The sequence below is a fragment of the Monopterus albus genome, unplaced genomic scaffold (assembly GCF_001952655.1).
Source record: "Monopterus albus unplaced genomic scaffold, M_albus_1.0 scaffold69.1, whole genome shotgun sequence".
Taxonomy (NCBI): Eukaryota; Metazoa; Chordata; class Actinopteri; order Synbranchiformes; family Synbranchidae; genus Monopterus; species Monopterus albus.
The window spans coordinates 2,856,571-2,879,146 of NW_018127949.1; the positions used below are offsets into that span (position 1 = coordinate 2,856,571).

The 22,576-nt window shown below is 40.1% G+C and overlaps 1 protein-coding gene across 7 annotated transcripts in view; it reads right to left on the reverse strand.

The window, feature by feature from the left end:
* Positions 1-5,734: 5,734 nt before the first annotated feature.
* Positions 5,735-22,576, reverse strand: part of pald1a (phosphatase domain containing paladin 1a) — a 55,684-nt gene continuing 38,842 nt past the window's right edge. For all 7 annotated transcript variants that reach the window (XM_020604976.1, XM_020604979.1, XM_020604978.1 and 4 more), the window contains 2 exons: positions 13,855-14,010; positions 5,735-6,757 (listed from right to left, as the gene is read on the reverse strand). In XM_020604976.1, coding sequence (XP_020460632.1) covers positions 6,608-6,757; positions 13,855-14,010 — 306 coding nt within the window. In that variant the 3' untranslated portion in view covers positions 5,735-6,607. The remainder of the gene's footprint in view (positions 6,758-13,854; positions 14,011-22,576) is intronic.

Sequence of the window (22,576 nt, forward strand, 5' to 3'; positions counted from 1 at the left end):
AGTGGTTCGGCTGCAGGACTCACCACCGTTCACAACTTGAAGCCACTACCAACCAACAGTGGAAGCGCTTCCAGTCTACCACACAAACGCATCTTTAGCCAGCCGTTTTTTTTCCAACACAAAAGAGAAAGTGGGGTCTTTATACCATCACTGCCTGCACATAAGTCCACATCCACAGCGAAAATGAAGTGTTAAAATGTGTTTGACTTTCTTAAAGAGGCTGAAAAACTACCAGACGTAAGGTAGAAACCCATGTGTTTACTTTAGCCCACAAACACCTTAGTGATAACATGGTAACAACGTGATAACAATAAATCAAGGGAGGCAGAAGTGCAAAGATTTCAGTGCGCTTAAAAAGTGGACACATACTTTACTGTAGATTACTAAAATGCACCCATGACGACAACAACGAAACACTATCAAAAACAGAATATACACAATACATGCAAACTGTACAGAGAATAAAAACATGTTAAATATAGAAAACAATGGAAAACACTAAAGGCAGAGAAACTGCTACCATCAGGTCTATCTTAAATACTTTCTCACATGTATGCTGAAACACTTTTGGCTTGCCATAAATGTTCCTTACATCCACTTTCAAGTTAAAGTGTGCCTTTAAAAAAATCAGGCCTGTCAATGGCTTACACAGATAAAACCAGATTTAATGTAACTACAGATTTTCATGCTTCTTGAACACAAAGCGCACATTACATCACTGAACTTAATGACCTCGTGAAGCTTGTACCTCAAGTTTTCGTAATCAGGGCTAATCCTGCAGATGTCACTGTGAGCATATCTTCCATTTGCAGAAAGTGAACCAATCCAACACCATAATTCGAGGCTTAGAAGGTGTGAAAACTACTTTGGATTTCATCAGTGGAATGATAAAAGCATGTTGAAACTTTGGATGACTGCTCAAGAAACTGAGTTTTTGGCTTGGCTCACTCTGCTGGAGTCCAGACTTAGTCAAGACATGACCACACAGACACTGAACCAACAACACTGGAATGCTTCTCAGAGGAAGCTTTGACTTTGAGGTACTTTTCTGAGAAGTAGGTGTCTAGACTGGACATTCTTTTACCTCCACAGCTTTTCAACTTTGTCTGGACCCTGCTGGTCTGAGCGACCTTACCCATGCAGTATCTATACACTCACTCTGTGATTAATTATGTCCATGCTCCCAGGGTTGTCAATGTAGAGCAGGTGTGGGTTTTACACAGTCATCCCCCAGGGTGGCAAAGAGAGGACTGGATGGTGATTCAAATCCGTGCATTAATAAATGATGGAAACTAACCACAGCATTAAGAGATGGAAAACATTAACTGCCTTGTAAGATGTTTTATGCTCTTTTTCCATCCATAGTGTTTGGAGTTTTTGTGTGTGTGTGTGTCTAAAAGCCAGGATGACATTCCACAAAATAGCATAGTATTCAATTAGAAGCCTTGTTTTTCCCTTCTGAAATGAATAGCTCCACTCACAGTTTGTGGTTAGGTCCACACACTAGAACAATTTTCTACTACAGTGCTTGTATTTGAACACTCTGCCCTTCACAACAGGAGTGTAAGAGAAAAACTTCAATACACTCCTGATTCAAATCAAACCCAGCTCTCTGGTGTTTAGACAATACATTGCAAAGATCCATGTGAGAAATGTGATTTACCGAGTCTTAAACACTTGAAAGTATAAATTTCTATAATACTATATGTGTATCTTTTCCTCTAACAGTAGCAATGACAGACTAAATCTACAATTTAACGCTGGAACGAGACATATCCCAGTCTACTGAATAGTATTTAGCCCAGTCTGAGAGTAGAACTGCAAGGAATCAAGCTTCTACCACAGTGTTCCCAGAAATAGGGAGAAATTGCAGTACAATGTGCAAGGCTGTGGATGCCTCAGTGTGTGCTGTAATGTGGTCTAGCTATGCCAGTATGCTGAGAAAATATGTAACTTTTCATCCATGAGATGCACGGAGATGCAAAGCAGCTGCTGCTCTGATGGCAGTTTGAGGGAAGAGGACTGTCGGCACATGCTAAGTTATAAACCAGTGACTTGGAGGAGTTGTTCTTGTCCTCTGTCATATGCATGGAGGGATTTGGGACTAAAAGTTTCAGGATGAGCGCCAAGTTATGGCCCTGGTCAGACTTGATGACTCACTTGATCTTTGAGTGTGGGAGTATTGTCTGTATGTCCAGCTGCAAAAGCACATCTACTGTACTGTATATGTGTCACTAAACTGCCTTTGTGTCAAAGAGTTCACCTTCATTACCAAAATGTTTTATGCCGTTTTTGTTTTTTTCATATAAAACTATACAACTGTTTTAAATTAGAATTTAATGGAAAGTGAAAGGAAGAGTTTGACATTTTTGGGAGACACTTTCTTGTCAAGAGTTAGATGTAAGTCTTGGGGAAACTAGTTTACCAAATTAAACATTTCTTCATATGTCCAAGATGACACAGGAGAGCATTTCCAGATTTGACACCACTTTTCGCAGTACAACATAATTCCTCTGTGCCTTCTCAAACCTTGAAATCAATGTTAAAAAAAAAATCACAACATTGTATTAGGTTAAAATGCTACAATGCTATAATTGAGGTCAGTTTAAATTTAGGCACAAAACATGATTAGTTTCAGGGAAGTATGGTTTTAAGCACCTTAGCTGCATCGTTGTTACAATAAAATACACTTGGAGAAGTTTAGCAAATCCAGGGCTGTCGCTTACTTACCTTAAATACCTATCTTAAAACATTTAAGCTTTACTAAAATGTGTAAGAAACAAAAATGTTACTTTGTATCATTGTCCTTTTGATTGTACAAACCTTAATTTTTCAAGGTGTGTAAACATGCAATGTCTGCTGTCACAGACTTTTCTGAATTTAACCACCAGGTCATAGCTTGAGTTCATTTAACCTTCAGCTCTCAGCTATAATATTGTGGTCAGTTATCAAACAGGGTGAGTTGCAGAACTCGCATTAAAGGTCTCACATTTAATCAGATGTGCAGGTTTACTGGAGGCATTTCTGCTTTTACATTATGAGTCACCAATTGCTGCACTTTAGGACATCGCTCTTCTTATGTAGCTAAAGGATAGCCACTTGCACCTGGGACCTCTAAATAATGAAATCTTAGTTGATGGGATGTCTTATTGCCCACAGTAAACAAAGGCCTCCTGTAGACATAAATGACATGCATTTGCCAGTGCAGATTTAAGAATATGTTACTGTGGATTAAATCCTTGAGAGGGCTGAGAGCACAAACGTGTCCCTGAGGTGTTCATAATGCTCCGAGGTCAGCAGCGGTCCCCTGCAACCCTTGCACCGGCACCAGGCCTCCTTTCTTGAGCAGCCCTCTCATCTGCAGAGGGAAGTTTTTCACATGAAGTTCATTACATCCCGTCTCACCGCTCACCTCTCAATGCTGCTCTTTGTCTACCATAATCTCGGGATCCTTCAGAACCGCTAGCTTGAGTTTCACGTTGGGGAGTATCTCAATGAGTCTGGAAAGTATTTCAAAGGCAAAGGGGCTGCTATATCATCCAAGCGTGGTCCTCATGTCCTGTGCTTATCTTGACCTGGAGTCAAGTTGGCCACATGCTGAATAGCCCAACTCCATATCCGCATGTTGTTTCAACTCGTCTCTGTAGGAAAAGTTAAGAGAAATTCACAGACCCTGTGCTCTTCTAAAAGTGTGTATTTTACCAATACGTCTCCTAGACACCTCCAACTCCCTAAAAAACAGGGGTCTGTAAATTCCATTTAAGTAGGTTTCCTGGACAGAACTATATAATTTGGTACTAACTGTAGTTAAAAACAGAGTGGTACACTTCTAGTTCTTTCTAAATGCTAAGCTAGCACAAACTTGAGCTTTTATTCAGAGGCCAGGAGGTGAACTACACATGCAATGTGTGAAATTTGTCTACAAACAACCACAACAGTTCAAATAATAAATGAACAGCAAATACTGAGGTTTAAATTGAGCTACTTATTTCATGAAAATTCATGTGCAAGACAAAAATAAACTCAATGCAACTCATTGGACTAAGTAAAAAAAAGTCTCTGAACTTTATCTTTTTCTGTAATTAGTACCAAACTACATTCTTTACAGGAAACCTTCAAGAAATGATTTGGAAATGGTGGAAATGTAAACTAAAGTGTTACCGGAAGCTCAAATTGAGATGATGTAAAAAGGAAATGAGTTTACCAAACCATAAAAGCAGCATTTCAATCTAGAGCACCTGGTTTGCATCTGTAATAATCCAGGATAGGCCGTGGTGCAATAAAATCCTAACAACTTCCGCACTCTAAAAGATAAGCCTGCTATGCAATTACAATATGGGAAGTGATCTAGGATATCAGGCTTTCAAAGCAGGCCAGCAAAGCCAAGTGAGCTTCACTGATGGGCCGGCCAGTGACTTTAATCTCCACACAGCCCTCCATTCTTGAGAGTGAAGATATTATTTTTAATTAAGACCTTACCTGTCCACTTCAAAAGGCAGCTCAGATTAGTCTTTTGATCCATCTAAGCTCTTTATTACTATATATGGACTATGTTAAGATTACAACAATGACTCAGCTGTTTTTTGTGTAAAGGTACGCTGCTTGATGCTCATAACCTGCTCTGCTCTCTGAGGTTGGCATTAATACAAAACAAAGAGGCCATCCAGACATACGAGTGGGTTCTTAGCGGTGTGTATTTGGAGTAAGAGATGACAAGATAAGGAGGAAAAAGAAAGGAAGCCGAGGAAGGACAGGAACAATTATTTGGCTCCATCGCTGGATCAGAAACTTCAATGAAACAACCCACAGCAGAGCGTTGTGTGCAGAATATCCATGATTGGAAAAATCCATCCGCACTTTTATATCCAAATCCTTGACACAGATGACACATAATCCTTGGATTTCATTTTTCTCCTTAGAAAGGCAGAAAATGGAATGATACCAAAAGCAGACGAAGGCTGTTAAATTAGTTTGAGTTATTTATTTTAGCCCCCCTCCCCCCAGAGAAAATGGTCCTTACAGTGATCAAAAGACAATACATTGCTTCTACTGAGTTCCTATAAAAAACAAACTTTTAATTAAGAGCGCAGCTAAGATGTTAGGGTATTTTTGTAAATCTATGTTCACTGTGTTATCAAATCACATGGATGTGAAATGAATTCTAAATTGTTTTGCTCAGTTGGTCTGATCAGTTATATACAGTGAAAATCATCTGACGCAACGACAGAACAGAACAAATCAGGACGAGAAGCATCGAAAGGAAAGATTTTTGATTTTTTTTCTCTTATCTTTCAGTTTTTAAGTCAGCATTCATGAATCTTTAAGTACACTTTAAGCTACAATTAACTTTACAACTAAACACAAATTAGCAAACCTTTAGAATGACAAAATACTCAAAATGTGTTAGGACTTTTTAAGAAATACTGCACAGTAAAAGCTGGAATTAAATGGCAGAAATGGTCTAACTATTGCCCTGTTTGTCTGACAGTGTAATTATAACTCATTGTCCTGAACAATGAATCATGCAGCTTTTATCTGCTGCCACTGATGCCGCTAACAAGAACTGCAGTTGTTAAAGGGTATCGTTCATGAATTGAGACCAAGCGTTTTTTTTTTTTTTTTAATCCTGGGTTACACCAAGTATTTGCTGGCCTGCCCCTTTCCAACCATACATTTTACAGTCAGATGTATAATTGGATTCCTGCCGACAGACTGATGTCGGGACAGAGAAAGGGGCCGTGAGGTGTGTGACAGCCGAGCTGATTAAAAGGGAAGTCTGTCAGTTTTACACATCAAAGTTGGCTTACAGGTAGAGGAGTACTACTGAACAGCGTGGTTATCAAGCGTAATGTAACTTCAGAGGAAACCATTGGGGATGAAAAGTGAAGGCTGTTTCAGAAGGTAAAGACACCTTCAGAGTAAAATCAAACCAAAAAATCCTGACATGTTGTATTGTTTGAACCTGTATGACACATGTAAAGTAAAAAAAAAAACAGGTACAACAGGGGGACACATCACAGTTATGCTGTAGCATTTCAATAAGCTTTGATAATGAAAAGCTCCCTTATAAATTCAAAAAGACATTACCTTTAAATAACATCAGCTTTCATATAAACACAGGGAATCTTCTGAAAAATTGTAAACCTCAAGTCAAACAGATCCTTGGCCACTGACGGCTGTGTTGAGAACAAAAACATCAGGTCACACAATAGCAAACAGTTGTGACATACAACCAAAATTGTTGGCTGACAGATTGGATTTTACTTTTCTCCTCTAACATTTAACTTTAGCCTAGTTATGGATGAAGTTTTAAAATGCTGAATTTTTTAAACCTCGAAAAACAACAAATTATCAGACTGAAATTCTATGTTCTACCGTTGATTAAAAATCAGCAAAGGTACAAATATAGGAGCAACTCTCTGCTAACCTAATATTAAAACACCTACACAATGTTAACATTGCCAAGTTTGAACAGAAAAAGCAGTTACACAAACAAAAGATGACGTAGAAATGTGGACAATACAGGGGTAAATATAGAAGGCAATGTTCCTAAATGTCTATTCAGAAAAGCACAGTACTGTTTTGGTGTGTTCACAGTGATCCTCTCTCAGATGAACTCCCCTCGGAAAGGAAGTGACTGAATGTTCTGTTGCTGCCAGCGGCAGCGCAGCCTGGCCAGTGGCGTGTCCCTCGGGTTTTCAAACTCAGAAAAGCCCAGCTGGTTGAGGATGTCATAAACTCCAGCTCTGGCAGCCACCTAACACAGAAACACACAACATGTTGAGGAGCATGCAGCGCAGCCAGTCGGCCATTAGATTTCTCCACTGTGGCCACACAAACAGTTTCCCTGATGCTTTTTCAGAGTTAAAACATGTTATCGGATTGTTTCCTACATGTGCAGCTGTTACATTGGAACTAAAGTTTCTAGAGTGGGTTTGGAATCAAGAAGAAGTGGTAGAAGAAATATCCTGAATTAGTTTACTTAAAGGGGAAATTCACCACTTTTACACATCAAGTTTGGTTTAAGTGTTAAAGAGAAATATTTAGCTTGTGACCATTTGATTTTCTTCTGTGGCTTTGGCGGGGACTGTCTGATGTCTTCATGGTTATCAGAAGATGTTACTGAGCTGCATGGTGGGATAAGATGAACTGTAGAAGGGAACATCAGTATCAGAGCTCAACCTACACCTAAAAATAAAAGGCAGGCTATGTTGAGCATTGGCTTCTTTCATTTAAGTCCCAAACTTTATGGAAGGTGAAGAAGTACTCCTTCATGGAAACCTTAAGTAAAGTATTTTTAGGCATTTTTGCTAGTATTTTACAAATCGGTCACTGAGACAGAGAGGAAACAGGGACAGAGAGAGAGAGACCTGTGACAAATGTCTGCAGTCAAACTGCAGGCACCGTGCACGCGATCTGCAGATACAAGATATCCACTGTCAGATTAATTAATAAGTGGAATAAAACACAGCATAGCCAAGAATATCCTCCCATGTGCTGGTGAAAGCAGGTATGATGTGAAGGCAAAACATACAGCATCATTCCAACACCAGGAAGCTAATCACAAAACTTCACAAAACACTGAACTCCAACTTCCTCCTGCTGGTTCCACCTGTGCCACCTGTGTGAGAGGCAACTTGTAAAATGCTTTGGTTAAAGGAGCTATACAAATTCAGTCCATTTATCACTGAAGAACATCTGTACAAGCCTTCACTTTTGAAGCCGAAGTAAAATGTTAACCAGTGAAATGTAGTGAACTGAAAACAGATTACCTCATTATTATACATAAGTACAGTAATGGGACATCAGTATATATTATTCAGTTTTTCTGGGTGAGTCATTACCGACTGGGGACTGAGAGGAACATGGAAAGATTTTTCTCAGGAAAGGTCAATGTCCGTGTTAAGCAGCAGGTCACGCCGACTCATGGTCTACTGTGGCTGTCAAACGCCATAGGACTGATGGGAAAAACCATAGACAACCAGAAACATCTGACCATAAAGCAAAACAAGACGGATAACACAAACAAACCAAGTAGAAACAGACTTCTTTGCAAAACCTTTGAAGACTGAATACCCCACGAGAAGTGCCACAGCTTGCCCAGTTTACTCTGCAGGAGAAGATGAACCCGAGCTGGACTGCGATGTTCAACAACTACATTTCATAAAAGAGCATACGAGAGACAGAGACCTTTCAACTGTGTTAACCAAGTCTTTTGAATATATATTTATATCAATCAATCTGTGTATAAATTTTACATCAGAGGGGCAAAGGCATGAGAGAAAGACATCTCTTGCAGCTTACAGCCTCAACCTGGACTTGATATAGGATTTGGCTGAACTTGGTTAGCTAGTTTGCAAGACATTAAAAGAACAAGACAGTGGAGCTGAAGTGACCTAAAACACCAATTTAACCTCTCCTCCTCCGCAGGCGGCCAATGAGTCTTCAAATTTTGGAGTGGAGAGGAATGTGCAAGAGGAGAGATGTTGAAACAGTCATGAAAATTAGGGCACCATTTGTGGAAGCATACTTTTGAACTAAACAAAAATGAAGACTATGAATGTGGTTATGACCTTGAGGCCGTGGAGTAATCCGGTATGAAGTGCTGCTGGGGATACGTTTAAAAATGCACTGTCAGGTTAAAGACATACTGGAACAATGGACTGGAATAATAGTTTCAAGATATCTGTTTCATGAACAATGATTATAGCTTAGCTGGCCAGTTCTGTGCAGAAACAAACCCAAGGCACCAGAGAGTGGTCTAGATTACAGACTTGCTGACCATACAAAATCAGATCATACAATAGATATCTAAAGCTAAGACTTTAGCTTTGTACGATCAACACTGACTCGAAGCTTCCTCAGTCCAGTGAGCAAACTATTATGCAGCTTCTATTTTGTGGTTTTCACTCAGCTTTTTATAACAAACACATGCACTAAATGATTGGCCTTTAACTACATGCATGTTTGCATCTGATGTAGCCCTAGACAGCAGCAGCTCCACGGCACAATGACCTCTTCAGTGGGAACAAATGAGTGGGTGCAGCACAGTGATTAGTCAGTGGGGAGAACTCCCAGGAAAAACTCTGTGTAGGTGTAGTTAACCAGCACACTTGGCCTTACTCATCTACGACATAGCCCAGCTGTATGTGAAATTTTAAAACAGCAAAAAGTTGTCATCCACCCATCTGTTCACCAAAGTCATGGGCAATCCATCCTCTGGAGACCGTGACAGTTTCTTTTAGGTCTGTTTATTGTGACACCAGCATGCCTGAAAACATGGTGCATTACTAGAAGTAAAACTACTCTTTATAGCACATTTAACATGAACGTATAACATACTACTGGATTATAGTTACTGAAACTGTTATGTACATCACATTATTGTTGCAGCTGGTAAAGGTGGAGCAAATTTTAACTACCTTTTAAGGTTGTAATTTGAATTACTGCTGGGTAGCTTGTGACTTTGCCACCAGAGATCAATAAAGACCTATGATTGCACTGTAGGTTTTGTATTAACCTGGTTATGAAAAGTAACTAAAGTCATCAAATAAATGTAGTGGAGTAAAAAGAACAACATTTGCCTCTAAAATGTAGTGAAGTCAAAGTATGCAGTGGCACAAACAGTAGTTACTTTCCACCCCTGACTCTGACTACTAGCTGCCATGTCAGCAGTGCTCCAGAGATGTTTCTTATGATTTGATTTCTTCCATTTTCACCTGTTAATATCTAACAAAACTTTGTTGGTTGGGTATGAGCAAATAAAAGTAGTCATTCATTTTAGACATCACAGGCAGCAATACTGGTGAGACTGCTGGTGTGGCGACAGGGGCAGAGTGGTGAGGAGGTGCTGGTCTCCCCCGCAGCTGGCTAACTCAAAGGCTGCACATACCGGGGTGATGCAGGGGGACAGGGAGGCCTCTGGTCCACACATCATAACAGCTGGAACAACTGATAGGGTAAGTCTCCTGCAGGCATCTATGGTATGCACTGTACACAAGTCCTGCCGGTGTTTAGTGGATTAGCATACATGCATTTCAATTCCAATAACTCCTGTGATGTTTCTGCTCTTATCTCACTACAAAGGACCAGCAGTAAGCGTTATTTAATTCAGACGCTTATATATACACACATATGTGTTTCTGTGGTTCAAACAGTCCTAATGAACAGAAGAAACAAACAAGACCACCTCCATATCAGCTGGCACAGACGGCCACCCTGCATGACTGCGAACACTGTCCTGCTTTCAACCACAGCAGAAATCAAATCAGTCCATGCAAACACACATGCATGAGGTTACTGTAATATGCAAAGCAGAATGTACTGCTCAGCCCTGGCAGGTTGTGTAACTGTAGCTTCACATGCATCACCAGCGATGGCAATGATGCCTGACTGCCGCCTCTGGCATCGCAGTTTGTCAGTAATGATCCTGCCACGGTCACTGGTGACAGGCTAATGATTGGGCCTGCGGGCTGGTTTGGGTCAGATTGGTCGGTCCTCTGTCAAATTCTGCTGCAACTGGGCCAGTAAACACGACAACACTGATAGTGGTGGTGGAAAATCCATCATATATAGTATGTCGCCAGACTTTCTTACACAATTTGTCTTCGATTATTTTTTCTTTATTAAAATGACTGTTTTAATTAAATGTGATTTAAACACGAATTTGGTCCTGGGGGGACCGTTTGAAGGGCTACTACACACCTGCTATATCACAGGCTTTGGGGAATGACTATTTTTAGATAAACAGCCTGTGAGACGACTAGGATTAAATTCTATGTACTAACAATGTCTGTACACACCAGCACAGTTATCAAGTAATAGGAAGACTGGAGTTTTTAATTTGTGGTAGTAATGATTTCAGATCCCTGCATTCTTAATTTAACATCATCCTGTGAAAACAAAGGAGTTAAGAGTACGTGGCCAGGACGTAACCTCTGTCACCTGCCTAGTTACTAACTATTAACCTTATAATGTGTTATAAAATCTCTAGCAGCATACTCAAAGAGTATAACCAAACTGAGCTGAGCTATCAAAGAAAAATAAATCACAGCAATAACTCTGCCACTACAACAACAGTGACATCATATGGCTTTATAAGCATTTGTATCTTTTTGTCTTTCAATCTGTCCCACAACAGAAAGTGTCTTGTTTGTATTGTGGTGCCATCTGAATGATATTTCACAGTGCACTTGATGGATGGCTGTGATATACTGGCCTGTTCAACATTTCCCTTGAAACCTTCCCAGTAATTGCCAGGGAGGTGACAGCTGACTGGCTCATCTAAAGGACACAGTGGGTCATTTTTGCTGTCCTGCTAAGACATGGCCCCAGGTGTTCCAGGAGATACAGGAAAACTTGAGGCAAATATGGAAATATGGAGGCAAAAGTGCATCATAAGACACCTGTGAGGTGCCACAAGGCCAGCTCTGTTAATAACGCTCCCCCATCACAGAAAATTCACAGCTGATTATTAACAGACTGATGACAGTGGTTATTATTTATGAGCAGCCGGTTTTAATAGAACCACTAATACAAATGAAAATGTATTTATAAATCAGTGTCAGTGTACAGCGGGGTTAGAAATACACTGTATAAATGACTGCTCTTAAGCTGCTAAACTTAAATAATGAAACTACAGTATATGAAACATACTTATACTACAATTTCAGGTAAGAAAATTGTGCCAACAAGACTTAAACTGTACAGATGCTTTAAAGGGGCTAGGATTTTCAACAGTTACAAATATACACTATTGCTGTGTTTCCACTGTCAGAACCTAACAGGCAGTATAACTCGTACTTCCCTTAGCCATCACCAAGCATGGCCTCTGGGTTGACTTGGACCATCCTGCTTCGTTTTTCTTTTTGCCGGTTTCTCTTTAGAGGAGGGAGGGGCTGCTCCCCTTGCACACAGTCAGCTGTGTGTTTACACATAGTGCTTGTAATGCTAATGCTTGAGATGTGAAGACGTGGACATTTAACCAATCACTGGTGACTGTTCTGTGCACACACACTCCTGGTACTTGACTTTTTAGTACTACCTCCTTTGGGATGCTGAAATTTAGCTCATAGAACGCACCTCCAAAGCAGGTTGAGTGTAGTGGAAATAAACACAGAAGCTGTGACGAGCGTTACTCGGAGCCATATGTTTTGGTAGATTCCTATAATGGAAAAACCCCTTAAGTGACTGATACATAACTTAAAAAGGCAGAACAAGCACAATTTACCAGTATCATTCCTTTTTTGAGATTCTTTCAGGTGAAACGTTTCCTCTTCCTTCATGCTATTTGTATCATAAAATGTGTCTAAATTACTACTTTGTGAAAAAGCAATTTCCCATATACAATTTGTGACGAGGTGTGAAGAGAACAAACTGCTGTGCACAACTGCCTGAGTATTTTGTCACGGCATGACAAGTTCAGTAGAAAGAAAGTAAAGAAAGAAAGAAAGAAAAGGAATACCAGCAACACAAAAAACTATCTAAAGTATAAAATACAGACATATCCCGAGATAATATTTTGATATTATGCTATAAGAACAAGTAGTGCTGGCTGCTTTACAGCAGAGACTTCCTATTGTCTGTATGTGTGCCCTTACATTCTCATGGAATAACTAGGCCATTAGAGTCACTCTGATGCACCACATACATTTGCTATTCATAACAGGAAGAATATGCGCTGATCGACCATGCATAGTTTTGTGACAACGGTTTTTACAGTGATTGTTCCAGTCTGTTTGGGAATTCCATATTTTTTCTTTGAGTTTATTCCACTTCAGTAAAAAAAGAAGGAAGAGACTTTCATTCAGTGATTTTCATACATTCCAGGCTCTTGAATGTTTCTACAGGTCATCTGTGTGCATATAAGAACAGAAAAATGCTGCAAATTATAAGACTTGTCTGCTTATAGCAGATGTTCTTGCTTGGTTTTAAGGTTCTGGATAGGGTTAAGGTTGGGAATTTAGTTGTCATGGTTAAGGTTAAAGTAAGGAGTTAGGAAATGTCAGTGAGTGTTATCACGGCTATAGAACAAAAATGTGTGTGTTGGGTACCACTTACAAACTACTCATTTGCTTGGAATGCACATAAATTCTCAACTTTACTGTAGGGGCACAGCTGGCCAAACAACTAATGTACCAACAAAAACACACAGCTGAGACATTATGAAGTTCAGTGTGTGAAGAACCAGGTCACAATATAACCAGAACCAGCTTGTAAATTCCTGGAGGAAAACCCAAATGAAACTCTGACAACCAGTTCACAATCTCACGAACTTGAGTTTGAAAAAAAAAAAAAACTGTCCCTCATCTCTTCTTTCTGTTTCACCACTGCCCTGACACATTGCACTGTGGGTGATTCAAGATTTGTTACCCTTCCACAATTTTGTGGAGGTGCAAATTAGCCTCAGAGCACCTTCTTTCTGTTTCACCACTGCCCTGACACATTGCACTGTGGGTGATTCAAGATTTGTTACCCTTCCACAATTTTGTGGAGGTGCAAATTAGCCTCAGAGCACACCAGCACAGACCCAGCTTGCAGATGACTCATCTGGCAGGGCTTTTCTGGTACATTTGAAAGCGCAGTTCAAGGAAAGACTCATTATAATCAGCTTTATCTTGACATTTATGATGCAATCTTAATTTAGAAAAAGCCAATTAATTAAGCGGTATATATCTATAAGTATTGTTTGGTGTGAAGGAGTCCTAGCTTGTTATCCATCACATTCCCTGCCATTTGACTCTGCCATTTCATTTGCATCAAAGAAATTCAAATGCATATATGCATATGTATGTAAATATCAAAGTCTGATATAACAGAGTAGGAAATGGGCCAAACAGGGCAGAGACTGTGTACCTGTTCCATCCAGAGAGTGAAGGAGCGCTGCCAGGAGTCTTTCTTCTCTAGGTGCAGGTATGTGTTGAAGAGGATGAGGTAAATGTAGCGCTCCAGGTACTGTAGGCTCCTCAGCTGCAGCTGCTCACACTCCTTCTCTGTCTTACCACTTTTGATCTGAGAAAAGAGGTAAACAAAGTTGTTAAGACATATCTAGTGGCCATAACTAACAAATTTTTCCCATAAAGCAAAAACTGTTGTCAGTAGCTTACTTGTTACATTGAAGCTGGGCATAAGAAAATCACAAACATGTGATTTTTGGGACCCAAAACTAAAGCAAACCTATTTGTTCAGTAGTTTATGGCCTAAATCTCACCACATTTCACTGTCACTTGTTCATCCTGCCCATAAACATACAGTACAAACTGATCCGACAATGCAATTAACTCACTGATAAATTAAGCACATCTATAACATTTCATATAACACAGTGAATTCTAACTTTTCTTAATATTTTTTTGGATTAATCATACCGTGACTCTCGATGCCCACTGAGAACACACCTGTTTTCAGCTTATTAAACATTCCCATTTCTGCACTACATCCACCTGCAGCAACCTAACATCATTTATCTTAGTCTCCCTCGGGCCTTCAGCTCCACCATCAGTCTACATCCTCTGAAGTGCATGCACAGTGGCAAATACATATTAAAACTACTGCATCAACAACTTTGACTAATCTATTGTAATACACACATACTGTAAAACTGCACTGAGACAGAAAGAGGCTCTCTTAGCAACTGGTTTGCATTGTCACTCTCTTTTGTCCAACCACATGTTTGGGAAAAATTAATTACAAAGCAACAACCACAGTATTTTAGTAGATAAAACATTTCCATTGTTTTCATGTCTGAAGTATAGACACTTAACAAGCAAACCCTCCTACAATGGTGCCAGAAATTAAACATCATCTTGACTAGTTTAACACAATTTATTGTCCAGCTGTTGAATCATAACGCTCAGTGCTCTTAAATTATTCACAAATAGAACTGAATTTCATATTTCAGCCTGAAGATAACACACACCCATCACAACGGAGTTTTTAGCAGAACACCTAGGGAAAAAAGAACAAGTAATACATAACAAAGCTGAGTGTGTCAAACAGCTCAAATACATGAAGGTTAATATGAAGTACATGTTAAAAACTAAGCACAAAAATGTAAAGGAGCAGTCGCACCGGCAGCAAAAAGTCGATTCATTTTGATGTAAATCTTTAGTTAATTTCAACTGCTAAGCTTTAACTACTGCCTGTTTCACAAGAACATGCAGTATCATTGTGCAACACTTTCTGCTGTGAATGGGCCTGAAACCTGCATTAAAATAGTGTAAACCACCGGGGGTAGACGGACTACAAAAATGACCCCTTAGCTCACCTTATATTTTGAATAAGAGGCAGATACACTCAACCATAAAGTCTGTGCAGCCTGAGAGCCAAAACAATAAGCCACATTAGGCTAAAGGCTGCACAGGGATGCAAAGGTGGGTGATTCTGTTTTCATAAAAATGACTGTGTAACACAGCTTTACAGATGGTCATATACCCTGTAGGAACACAAGTGCAGGAAAATATAAACTTCAACAGTAACACTTGTTGAAACCATTTTATGATGAACTGCATCCAAAAACAAAGTTTTAAACATTAAATGTCAGTCCACAAATAAATTAAAAGCAGCAGAACGTAGCAGTGAAACAGCACTACGACATGCCACTTCTTGCACAGTAGGCTGGTTATTGGGTTTCTCTTCAATTACTGGGAGCAGCACTGAGGTAAATGCAGACAGGCTTTCACCATTGTGGTGAGTTGGTGTCAAAGAGGTTTTCCTCTTTTCTCTTCATTTTTCTCCTTTTTTTCTGATTACGTAGAGCCTTGAGCACTTCCAGGCATCAAGTGACAAAGTCTGCCATCCAGCTGTGTGAATGTGTTGTGGAGTGTGTGGTGTGTGCTGGATTGGACGACATGCCAATTGGGGTTGAGAGCGTAACAAGGTGTAGCTCAATGGAGCCAAATGAACTTGCAGCAGTCCTTCAGACACTTTCTTACATCAGATTGCTGTCTGCATTATAATGAGCATTTTGACACCTTGTGGACTTTGTTTTTGACTTTGTCTGCTCCGAGTGTGTAGTAGATCAGGGGAATATATTAAAGGACAGACAAAAACATATTAGAGGCTAGAGAGAGAATAATTAAAGTTTACAAAGTAGGTGGACTAGCAATCAAGGTAAATCTGACGTGTGCACAACACACCATAATACAATAATCCCAGTGCAGGATGATGCAACAGAGAGAAAGGGGGGAGGATCACTGGAGTTTCCTGTCCATTATGGAACAGCTGTGGTTGGATCCCAGTTTTCCATGCATCTGCAGCAGAGGACAATTTATAAACAGTGAATGTCCTGCATGTTGTCTTTCAACAATCCCAAGACAAATAGGAAGAAAGAACACCTAACTTTTCCTAATCTTTTTAATTACAGTGAACAGGACTAACAGGAATAACTGTGAACCCATTCACCCTGTGTGCCCTGCACTCCCAGAGGGTTTTCAGCATTTCATCTGTAAGCCTGAAAATCCACAGTGCCAAAACCTGGTAGCTATCTGTGCACAAGCTGCAGCCAAATGCTGAGATCTCACTCACCCACTCGGTCTCTCTCTCTCTCTCTCTCTCACACACACACACACACACACACACGAAGATCAGTTTGAAAAGATTACATAATTCACACCTCTACAACCTTCCAAACCCTAACTCTGTGGCCGCCATCTGGCTACACAGACAGCCATATGTGTGGCTCAGGGAGAATAATGTTTGGGAAGGTCTGGTGAAGAGACAGAATGCATTTCTTCTAGCTCGTAAAAGAGACGGCCTTGAAAGCTTAGGATTCACATACATTACATTTCTTAAGCTCTGGGACAATCCTGTACTCTGCTGATAATCGTATCTACTTGTCAGCATTTACCTGTGACTAGCTAAAAAAAAACTGTTAGAAAATGTTACAAAAAAATCAAACTAACTTGCTGCACTGAAATGAAAGAGTTGTGGTTCTTCTAATGCAACAGAAGAGACAGTTTCATACATTTTGAAAGATCAAGAGTGTATACTGAACTGGGGAAATAGAAGAGGGGCAAAACAGTGGAGACCTACAGCATCCCCTCGTCAATCCTTTAAGAACAAAGGCCGTAGCTGATCGATCCTTGTTCTCGATCAAAGAGGAGAAGCACACTTCAGCTGGCGGCTGAGGTGTGATAAACGACATCCTCAGTGCTACTTAGTCCTGGCTGAGATGGCCATTGTTTAGAGAGCCCAGAAATGCTAGTTGGCTGAACAGAGCTATTAAACAATGTCAACGTCTCTCAGATCCTTATGCCTTCCAGTTTTTCCTGCTTCCAACACTGACAGGTGCCACTGTAATGAGATAATCAATCTTAATCACTTCCCCTGTCAGTGGTCATTTCCAGTCTTTTTTCCAAGCTAAGCTAACCATCTCCCTGCTCCAGCTTCATACAATACTGAACAGGTAGACATGGGAGTGATATAACTTATAACTCTTGGCAGGGATGCCAAGAATCTATTTCCCAGTATATGTCCAAGTATATGTCAAATTATTCCTTTATATGTCTGCATTGATTAGTAAAACTACTGACTACAATGACTTTTTGTCACATGAAGCCAGTTTTTCTTGCTTTTAAGTACAGTATGCAGCAATAGGAGAAAGAAAAAGAGAGCAGGGAGCAATGTTTTTGCTGTTGCTAATACACACTAGTCAAGAAATGTACTGCACAAGACTGCAAAGGTTTGTAGTACCATCATTATACTGAGTCCAAGTACAGCCACAAAGCATCTCTTACCACATCTAAACGACCTGCAAGCCAGTATTCAATATGCTGTGAAACACGAAAATGTCAGCAAAACAACTCAAAGCAACACTGGAAAAGTGGCTGCTGAAGAGCCGGCACGTTGCTTCTGAATTGCTCCCAGCGGGCAAAAAATGCAGCACGGTCTCTTCCAGCCAAGATGTAGAGTAATATGCCTTGTAAAATGGCAAAGGGATTGAGAGCAGTGTTTTCAATTTGATTCAGTGATCTGACTTATAAGTGGATTTAGTGGTTCATGGAAATAATCCCTGCATCTTACAAAGCATATTTGTTTGTGAGTCACACCAATGTGGAATTACTGAGACTCCCAGTATATATAGGGCTGATTACAAGTACACTGGATAGCTTTATTCTTTAACCTTTTTGGAAGGTGCTGCAGGCATTGGTTCTACAGTACATCATTTCTTTCCATGAAAGTAAACTGGTTTTCATCATCAAAATAAATGCAGTTTTCAGAAACTAAATGAATGCAGTTGATACTGTACCTATGCAAACAAAAGTTCACTCTAATCTCTGTACACGTGTCACAGCCTGGAGCCTGCAGGTGGTTTATTAAAAGATAAGCACCACTCACTAAAGAGTAATGCTGCCTGACCTGTGTCTACGTGTTCCCAGCTAAAGGTCCTCAGTGTAGCCTGAACATCTTTTGTCATAACTGCAAACACTCAAAGACGAGACATAATGATGTCCAAAATCGTAGCCATGGTGTGAACCTGACCTCTCTACACACACACACACACAGAAAAACTACACTTAAAAAATCCAGAGCCAGGCAATTATCAAGTAAAACGTTCAATAATTTGTTTACAAAAATGAGTAGTTTCCACCCTTGATTTAATAATGTATGTGCACAGACCACAAACTTGTTCAGAATAACCTTAACTAAAAAAAAAGTAATTATTCCTGTTCTGAACATAAAAAATGACTCACTCTTCCACACATTCTTGCAACAGCCACATAATAATAAGCACCCAGATATGACCATTAATTCTTTACCACTTTTACGAGCCCAAATAACATCCAGCAGGCTTTAAACAGTTCAAAAGACATCGCCTACACACAAAAAATGCTTACTCTATCTTTCAAGCAACTTTAAATTGGCTCAATTTCTGTGATTAGCATTTGCAGCAGGGAATTCAAATATTTTCTTACTTACTGTAACACTATCATTCATCTCTCCTAAACAAGACCGGTGTTGTAATCCCATGTGCCAGCATGAAAAATCTAATTTCACACTGCACACCAAACCGACTAGCCATTAGCTGGGTCGCATTATCCAGCAACATGCTGTTTATCCTCAAATGATAAATAATGGAGCTGCCTCCCTGTGTTGACTATGGCCTTGCATCATTCAACTCTAGCTTTCTTGGGTAAGTCTAAGAGAAAGCTCCTATTTATCACTCTTTTTGTTCCATCTAACTCCATAAAACAGCATGTTATACTTTGCTTCTCATTCATTCTGCATGAAGTCTAATTATCATTAGTAAGGTGAAATATAATATTATAAGTAGTAGTGCTATTAAAATCTTTGCCCAAGCTTGCTCATCCCTCTAATGCTGAATGTGTGAGAGAGTAGTGAGAGAAGTATACGAACATACTAGTAGTCCTTATATATCCTTCTGCGGCTCATGACCCTAACCAGCATTTTTTGACGTTCAATGCCATTTTATGAAAACCTGACCATCCACCCACTCTGCCTGCCGCTTGCCAGGTTGGCCAGTCGGAGAGCAATCAAAGTTATATATCATCTGGTTTCAAGCTGTCGAACTGATCTGTATCGATCAAGATGGTGCTCAAAACTCAATTTTTTTTAATGAAACCATGTAGCTGCCAGTAAGAAGGGACAGAGATGCCTTTATGCTTGTGGTTTCTAATCCTCTCTTTTTTCCAGTCGCTCAGCCACATGGCACTAATCAAGTAGTGGATCTTAGGGACAAGCTCTGTTAACATGTATGTATATATCTATATGCAGATCTGCTATCAACCAATCTATACATCTAGCCAGGGCTTAAATATCAGTGTAAATCTGTAACCCAGAGTTCAACTTACTTTGTCATGACCTCACAATTGGAATAAAAATTTAATGATTCAGCAATCAAATAGTCTCTAATGCAACAAAACCCTCAACAATAACCAAAGCATGAGGATCTTAAAGAATGTGCCGTGTTATCAAAGGTGAAAAGGCTTTTGACTAGGAAAGACAAAAAGACTAGAAAAAAAATGCACCATGTGTCTAGAGAGCAGAGATTACACAAACCACACAAGGAGACAGGGCTCATCAACTTAGTCCACACAAGACTGGAATATCTGCCCACATTAACCGCACGCATTATGGTGCCTTCTGTACGTGCACATGCCTGGCAGCAGAGTGCATGCAGACTCCCACTGAGAATCAATTATTTACTGGGCTATCAAAGTATCTTTTGCATGCAAACCCAACTCTGGTGCATTAAAATTGTATGTCTGTGAGCTACAGCTAATCAGACACTCAATATTTCCAAACCCATTGGAGTTCTGATCAAAGTTGCACTCTTGGCCACAAATAACATTTTGTATTGATGCTGGTGGTTAATAGAAAACAAATGTATTAACAGTTGGCTTTTTTCATATGAGGGAGCCACAAAACTACTGGGAAGACCATGTTGAATTGCCATATAATTTGGTACAGACATTCATGGATCGCAGTGGATAGGACCTAATAAATCTGTTGACTCTACCTAGAGCCAAGAACAGGTCAAAATTTCTAAACGTTTGTTAAAAACTACAGTAGCTCTAAATGAAAGACCATATTGTGACCAGAATCAGCTGGACTTTCAGATTAATGCACTGTGCCTTATTGCTAGCCGTCTCTATGTGGACCAAAAACATCAAATTGACAAGGCAGGCCTGCATGTTCCTTGTTGACTCAGAGTTGGCGGCATGGTGCAAGTAGTTATGGCACTGTTAACACTCCATTTTTAATGATAATCACTTTTATTGGCCAAGTATGTTACACACACAAGGAATCTGCCTTCCATACAGAACCGAGGCAGCCATCTACGGCACCAACGCGCTCACGCACACCAATGGCAGTGCTGTTCCTGCAAGGTGCTGCTCTGGCCATCGGGAGCAACTCGGGGTTCTGTGTCTTGCCCAAGGACACTTTGACATGTGGACTGGAGAGAATGGGAATCGAGCCACCGACCTTCAGGTTGGGGGACGACAGCTCTACCCCTGTTGCTCATTATTTCTCACTTACAAAAGATTGCTTTTCTACCGACTTTTCTACCGACCACAGTGCCTAGAACTACCTAGTGTAAAAGCTCAGACAAAAAGATGGACCCTTTCTTGGTGAAATGATTTGGGACAGGATTCGACAAATATCATGACTGCAGCTACTTGGGGTGTGCTTAAGCACTCAGGCATGGTATTGGAGGTAGTTATTTCTGTTCTGTGGGCCTTGGGAAATGCAAGGTTTAGTGTGTGGGGGCAGGAAATGGCAACTCTTCTGTGCAGCGCCTAGCCAGGCCTGAATCGCCTTCCTGGGGCCAGTAGCTATGAGGGGAAAGGGGGACATGGGGTCGGGGCAAAGGGCAGTTCAGTTATTTAGGGCACAAGGAGCCAGAATAAAAAGCAAACATAGCAATTTCAAGGTAGTCAGCATGTCGAGAGGAAGGCAGAGCACGAGAGTTTCTACCATTGCAGAGAAGGTGTGAAATAAACATACATTATAAATGCAGAAGCTTTTGGCAGCAGATGCAGGATAATAAAGGCATAAGAACAAAGATTAGCCTGTTAAAGGCATGTAAGAGGAAGATAATGTTTATTTCTGCAAAAGTTGTACAATCTCGCTATTAAGAAGCTGGTGTGAATTGTTTATAAGGTATACTAACAAGGCTGCCAATTAGTACAGCAGGCAATAGTTTTGATTATATGTAAACGAATTAAAAGACTCACCATAATCAAATGACTCGCTGCAGCTTTTTGCAGTCTTCAGCCACTCATTGTTTCAGTTAGCTAGACTGACAATAAAAAAAAATAAACAAAACAAAAAGCAGAAACCCTGCTGGTTCATGTAAAATCATGGGCAGCTGCTCCCGGAAATCACGCAGCTCCCACTACAGCACTACCCGCTCATTGTAAAATGAACAAGTGGCTGGAGAGAGAAATAAAACATCAATCCAAACAAAGAAACTTTTCTCAAGAATTGGTGGACCAAACAATAATTATCTTTTGATTTAAAAAACAGCAGGCGGTGGGAAAACATTAACTCAGTAGGACGCTCATATTACTTTGCTGGATGTGAAACTAGGCAACTAAAAATGAAATGATGAATAATGAATGAACATTAATCAGTTGAAATGAAACATTCAGAATCAGTATCCCATGTACTGCAAATTACACATATGTGAAGTGTCAATATATTAGGGACACAACACAATACCAATGAATCCTGCCTTTACTAATGTATTAAGGCACAGTTTTGTTTTAGAGAGGTGTTGATTCAACCATATGGCCATTCTGTGGTGCTGTTAAATTGTATTACATTATAATGAGATGTGTTTCTAATAGCTGGTCCACCCCATTTATATTAATGAGGGTAGACTATACAACTCTACACCAATCAGCCATAACATTATGACCACTGAGTGTTGAAGTGAATAACATTGATTATCTCATTACAATGGCACCTGTCAGTGTATGGGGTACATTAGGCAGCAAGTGAACATTCAGTCCTTGAAGTTGACACGTTGGAAGCAGGAAAACTTGGGCAAGCGTGAAGATGTGAGCGACTTTAACAAGGGCCAAACTGTGATGGCTGATGACTGGGTCAG